Source organism: Coenobita brevimanus, chromosome 115 (assembly GCF_032717465.1).
Source record: "Coenobita brevimanus isolate Jiangsu-jjx chromosome 115, ASM3271746v2, whole genome shotgun sequence".
NCBI classification, from domain to species: domain Eukaryota; kingdom Metazoa; phylum Arthropoda; class Malacostraca; order Decapoda; family Coenobitidae; genus Coenobita; species Coenobita brevimanus.
The window spans coordinates 5,013,079-5,020,000 of NC_137068.1; the positions used below are offsets into that span (position 1 = coordinate 5,013,079).

Consider the following 6,922-nt stretch of genomic DNA (forward strand, 5'->3'; position numbering starts at 1 on the left):
GCTGCTACCTTAATAGCGCCAGGGAAGGCTGCCACACCACTCCTGAACTTCCACACTGTGCAATTTCCAAGCGGCGTCCGCAGACGCCCCGTCAACTCAACGTACCCGTACATAATGCATTAGTTATTTATTTATTCGATTATTCATTGTACTTTACTACTTCCTCTTCCAGGTTATTCATACTGGCAGCTTATAGATAAAGTATCATAGAATGTAACTTTTCCTTTTCAGTCTTTCCTATGAAATTTCCATGTCAGTTTTTCCATGCTGCATGGTGGTTTTTCTCACTTTTTCTTGCCAGTTTTAACTGGAGGGTTTGGAGGCGGGGAATGCCTTCTTGCTTTGCTATCTTTATCCTTCAGCATGTAGAGTTAGATCTTGTAGTCATAGTCTACTCTGTAACAAACAGCCTCGAAAAGACCATAAGGTCTGTTGCTGTTTGCTTTCCTTTGTACTCCTTTGTACTCCACCTCACTTACATACACCCTCATAGTCTTTCATTCTCCATTCTCTCCACGTGTCCAAACCATCTCAGTGTATTTCTCCTAATTTTCTCAATCACATCCACATCCACCCCACAACGTTCTTTCACTTCTTCATTCGTCAACCCTCCGTAACTACACCTGGCCATTACCTGAGCTGCAAGGGGTTAGGGAGCTTCGCCAGGTAAAAATAAACGCCCTATATCTCTATCCGGAGCAGCAGATGAGGTAAATATAGGTGGATGGAGTGTGGCTGTGAAATACTCCGTTGCACGTGGTAATTATCATATATACTTGTGATAATGATTGGGAACACCTGTGATGCTGGGTGGTGGTGATGATAGTGGTTGTGGTGGTGGTGGTTGTGGTGGTTGTGGTGGTGGTATGTCCATACTGAAATGGTGTGAATGGCATAGAATTTAGTATTAAGGTGCAGCAAGCAAAATAAATCGCTTAGGAAGAGATGCTAGGAACTCTCTTACGTTACCTTGAGTACGTTTCTTTAATCGTACGAAAATATTAAGATTTTTTATGAATACGATCCCAAGCGCGTGTAATTAAGGTGGAGGGTGGGGGGAGGAGACGGGGAGAGGAGGTGGGAGGAAGGGGAAGGGTGAGGGGAGTGGTGGAAGGAAGGGGAGGGGGTGAAGGGAGTGGTGGGAGGAAGGGGGAGAAGGTGAGGGGAGGGGGTGAGGGAAGGGGGCGAGGAGAGGGGTTGGAGTTGGTGAGGGGGCGAGGGAAGGAGGTGAGGGGACGAGGGGGAGGTTGAAGGGGGTGAGGGGAGGGGTGAGGGGAGGGGAAGAGGGGAGGAAGTGAGGGGAGGAGGTGAGGGGAGGGGGTGAGGGGAGGGGTGAGGGAAGGGATGAGGGGAGGGGAGGTGGGGGTAAACACCTGAGCAAAGACCACCTGGAGAATCGTCATTACTTACCTGCGTTGCCAGACCAAGGAAGGGAGGCAAACACGAGCGTATCATCTTGCTGTGTTTGCTGAGGGAAGAAAAAACCTTGGAAATAAATCTACACTCCACTGAAACCATTAATCTTACTCCCATTACTTTCTCTGGGAGCTTTTGTTATTGTTGCTGTGGTTGTTGTTGGAGGAAATGCTTGAAATAAACCTACACTGCACTGAAGCCATTAACAGGGTGTACTCCTCCCATTCACAGGGTATACTTCCATTCACAGGGTATACTCCCATTCACAGGGTATACTCCCATTCACAGGGTATACTCCCATTCACAGGGTATACTCTTATTAACAGGGTATACTCCCATTCACAGGGTATACTCTTATTAACAGGGTATACTCCCATTCACAGGGTATACTCCCATTCACAAGATATACTACCATTCACAGGATATACTCCCACTCACAGTTTATACTATCATTGCACCTCCCCATCCCCACCACCATTCCAACCCATCCCACCCACTTCTTCGCCCCTCACACCCGTTTCTTGGTGGATATTTAATTCCTGTGGATATTTAATTCTTGTGGGTATTTAACTCTTGTGGGTATTTAACTCTTGTGGATATTTAACTCTTGTGGATATTTAATTCTTGTGGATATTTAATTTTGGTGGATATTTAATTCTTGTGGATATTTAATTCTTGAGGGTATTTAATTTTTGGTGGATATTTAATTCATGTGGATATTTAATTCTTGAGGGTATCTAATTCTTGGATATTTAATTCTTGAGGATATTTAATTCTGGTGGATATTTAATTCTGGTGGATATTTAATTCTGGTGGATATTTAATTCTGGTGGATATTTATTTCTGGTGGATATTTAATTCTGGTGGATATTTAATTCTGGTGGATATTTATTTCTGGTGGATATTTATTTTTTGTGGATATTTAATTCTGGTGGATATTTAATTCTGGTGGATATTTAATTCTGGTGGATATTTAATTCTGGTGGATATTTAATTCTGGTGGATATTTATTTCTGGTGGATATTTATTTTTTGTGGATATTTAATTCTTGAGGGTATTTAATTTTTGGTGGATATTTAATTCTTGGGAGTATTTAATACTTGTGGATATTTAATACTTGGACGATCACTACAGTCAAGCATCCAGTTCTGCTTTACTCATATTTACAGGTTATGCTTTACTGCTCCAGCCCCACCACCATCTATATCTCCAGCCTATCATTCCATCTATCTATCTATCTATATATCTATCTAATTATAAAACATGTACAGTACCTGGTTTTATACTTCCCTCTTCCTATGACCTCCAGTCCTTTCACCACAATATGTCAAGGCATCTCGGTATGAATGGATATTGATTTTTGCCTCTATTTTGCTCATTTTTTTAATAGATTTTTTTTTATATTTTTGGCACTTAATCTTTGGCTGTTTTCTGTTTTCTTTTCTCTCTCTCTCTCTCTCTCTCTCTCTCTCTCTCTCTCTCTCTCTCTCTCTTTATTTTTTCATAACCCGTTGCACTGCCCACCACGTCCACATCATTACCCTTTTTCACGGCTGATGGTACAATGCAAATCACACTACGATGGCCATTTTAGCGCAGAATAAATTGCTTAGCAGAATGTGTTGCGAAATCTCCAAGAATACGACCCTGAGTGTTGAGTGGTAGGTGGTGGTTTGTGTGGTAGGTGGTGGTTTGAGTGGTAGGTGGTAGTTGAGGTGGTAGGTGGTAGTTTGAGGTGGTGATTTGAGTGGTAGGTGGTGGTTTGAGTTGTAGGTGGTGGTTTGAGTTGTAGGTGGTGGTTTGACTGGTAGGTGGTAGTTTGAGAGGTAAGTGGTGGTTTGAGTGGTAGGTGGTGGTTTGAGTGGTAGGTGGTAGTTTGAGTGGTAGGTGTTGGTAGTTTGAGTGGTAGGTGGTGGTGTGAGTGGTAGGTGGTGGTGTGAGTGGTAGGTGGTAGTTTGTGTGGAAGGTGGTAGTTTGTGTGGAAGGTGGTAGTTTGTGTGGAAGGTGGTAGTTTGAGGTGGTGGTGTGAGTGGTTAGTGGTGGTTTGAGTGGTAGGTGGTAGTTTGAGTGGTAGGTGGTAGGTTGCAGGTGGAAGTTGCGTAGTAGGTGGTAGTTTGAAAGGTAGGTGGTTAGAGTGGTAGGGGAGGCAGGATATGACTAGTAGCTGTGCAGGTGGTAGTGGTGGAGGCAGGTTATGTTCACCGGGGAACTTAACATACTCCTTTCACCTCAACTTGGCCCAGGTTTTCGTCCTTTTGCAGCTCATTTCACGAAGCTCAATGGCAGAAAAAGACAATACTACGGTTCTACATCCTTCTGCAGCACTTCTTCGTGACTAGCATCATAATATAGTGTTAATCTATTGCTATAACTCAGGTATGAAGATGGAGAGATTGGAAAGACAGGTTAGAGTATATAATGTTAACACCTGGTCCTCAGCGATTTATTTTTCATATTACTCGTACACCCAACTGTTCTCTTGTTTGATGTGTGTCGTAAAACCTCTTCCTCGGCGATTTATTTCTCATATTACTCGTACACCCAACTGTTCTCTTGTTTAATGTCTGTCGTAAAACCTCTTTCTTAGCGATTTAGTTTGCATTCTACGCCTTACTATTGTCTTGTATGCCTTTGTAATATAGACTAAGATTGCATAGATAAGATTCACAAATGGCATAAATTTGATATATACAGCAGATACAGGATGACCATCTCCAGCCTTTCATCTCTCTCTCTCTCTCTCTTTCGTGTGTGTGTGTGTGTGTGTGTGTGTGTGTGTGTGTGTGTGTGTGTGTGATTATTTACTTGGGCATTCATTATCTTCAAGGAAAAATCATTGATAAATTTATTTATCTAGATGTATATATGAGTGACCCATTTCCTTACTTCCGTTTCGCTCCTCCCTGCTATATCTTGCCATCGTTCTTCTTCCCTTCACTTCCTTCGTCTAATGTTGGAATAAGTGTCTAGTCGACCTCCTGAAGTGCAGTAAGTTCCATAACCTTGCATGAGTATTTTGTGAAGGTATTAGTAGTTTTGATCAACACAACATTACATAGGCCAAAAAAAAGATCTGTATTAACGTTGAGCTTGTATGTAACAATACTGAATTCTGACTACGATAAAAAAAACTTATTCATACAACTAATATGGCATGACGTCTGACTCTGCATATTTGATCCAGATTGATGTCCTCTGAGGCTGTGTTTTTGGCAACGTTTATGCGACGGCAAACGGTTAACGCAAAACATAATAAAGTCCGCGGTCTCATCGTGCCAGATTTCACTCATGACTATTTTGCTGATCTTTTAATCCGAGGTCACATATTACATTTCGTTCGTGCTCTTTGTAGATGATATTATGAACCTCGGGAGAATTTCTTTGAACTGGGTAGGATAGATTAAACCTCCATTAACCTTTCAGTATACGGAGCCTCCCCAGAGGTGAATACAAGTGTCTCAAAGTAGCAGGAATAAACGAAAAAGTTATTGGATTGAAATGATTAAGTGGTTCTGGATACCTCATTCCACCTCTCCCTTAGCGCTTTCTTCCGCACATTAGCGCTGAAAATCGGGTTTTATGGGTTTTGGTTATTTCTGTGTTTTTGTTGGCCGGGGGAAGTGCCTGAGTGAGTACAGTATGTGAAAGTGCTGGTACACCTCTATGGAGACTTGCTTTTCGTATTATTATTATTAGCAGTAGTAGTAGTAGTAGTAGCAGTAGTAGTAGCAGTAGTAGTAATGTTAGCGGTAGTTGTAGTGGTTGTGGTAGCAGCAGCAGCAGCAGTAGTAGTAGTAGTAGTAGTAGTAGTAGTAGTAGTAATAGTAGCAGCAGCAGCAGCAGTAGTAGTAGTGGTAGTAGTAGTAGTAGTAGTAGTAATAGTAGTAGTAGTAGTAGTAATAGTAGCAGTAGTAGCAGTAATTAGCAGTAATAGCTATAGCCCAGGTTCAGATGTAATGTGAACCCAGTGGACTGCAGGCTGAAGTTGTCCTCCTCTTACAGTCCACCATCCTCCTTTTAGGCGTAGGGAGGGGACGGACGAACATTTTATAGCCAGGCAGTGGAGTCACAAACACGTAAATCACTGCCACCACGTGAAGGCGTCCCCCTGCAGTACCACTTCTAACCGGCTAACATCCTCTATAAATTCCTCCCCAGATCATCACTTCACTGCCACCAGCGAAAAGAAGTGAGCATCATGTCCACAGCCTACCACCAAACAACGAACCCTGGATCAGCGAAGAAAGGGCACACGATCAACAACGGTGACTCAACCAACGGGACTTCCGTTAACGATGCCACGGTGAACGGTACAGTGGTGAATGGCAAAATGGCGAATGGTTCTCTGGTGAATGGTGCAGGTACTTCTCTGGATGGTACCTCAGTCAGTGGTGTGTCCGTGAATGGTACCGCTGCTAATACCATCTCCTCAAACGATGCCTCTATCAGTGGTACCTCTCTGAATGGTACCTCAGTCGACGCTACTGTTTCGTATGGTACTTCCTTGAGCAGTCTGTCTTCAAACGGTACCTTAGACGTCCACACCCAAGACGAAGCCAAGGAGATGAAGGAGGTTGAGATGGAGGGCGGGAGGCTACTGAAGGAGGTACTGCAACTGGTGCTTAAGGAGCGACTGGTGACAGGCCTCAGCGAGAAGGAGAAGGTGGTGGAGTTTAGGCAGCCGGATCAGCTCAGGGTAAGTGACCTGATGCCCTTATACTCTGATACCCACACCCAGATCCTCACTGATATTCACACCCAGATCCTCACTGATACACCCAAATCCTTATTCACGTATTTACACCCAGATTCTGCCTTCACGATCAGATATTCGCACCCAGATCCTCACTGCTATTCACACCCAGATCCTCACTCAGATATTCACACCCAGATCCTCACTGCTATTCACACCCAGATCCTCACTGCTATTCACACCCAGATCCTGTCCTCACACACAATATTCCACACTAAGTATCCTTCCCTCATATACTACGCAGGTCACACTCAAAGTATTCTATTTTTAAAGTCTTTGCAACTATTATAAAGAGAAAAATTTTGAGACATTTTTCGCCTTCTTTTTGAACACCAATACATATCTTTTTTTTTTTTTTTAATGCAACAAAGAAAGAACCAAAGGCCAGGAGCCAGCAAATTGTTCCCTCCAAGAAAAAACAAAAACAAGATAACAGAGCCAAATTCAAGATCAGTTCATTTCGAGATGCCTAGACACACTGCATTTGAAAGACTGGATACCATAGGCAGTGGGAAATACAGACAGAGGGAGACAGTTCCAGAGTTGACCTGTTGCATACATGAAGGACTGGGAGTAACGATTAACGCTTGCCTTAGAGAGGTGTACAGAAAAAGGATGAGAGTTTGTTGCTAGACGGGTTATATTACAATCGTCTCGGTGTCTTGGGCCCGTCTTCTCTCGGTTAAGGAAGCTCCCTAACACTTTTTCCTAAGCGATTTATTGTTGGACGTGAGTGGTTAATATAATCTTGTA

The 6,922-nt window shown here is 43.1% G+C and overlaps 1 protein-coding gene across 1 annotated transcript in view; it reads left to right on the top strand.

Annotated features, from left to right (window-relative positions):
- LOC145418580 (cysteine sulfinic acid decarboxylase-like) overlaps positions 1–6,922 on the top strand; it is a 66,333-nt gene that overhangs the window by 35,535 nt on the left and 23,876 nt on the right. Inside the window, exon 2 of the mRNA XM_080286946.1 lies at positions 5,575–6,112. Within this exon, the coding sequence (XP_080143072.1) occupies positions 5,615–6,112 (498 nt within the window). The 5' untranslated portion in view covers positions 5,575–5,614. The remainder of the gene's footprint in view (positions 1–5,574; positions 6,113–6,922) is intronic.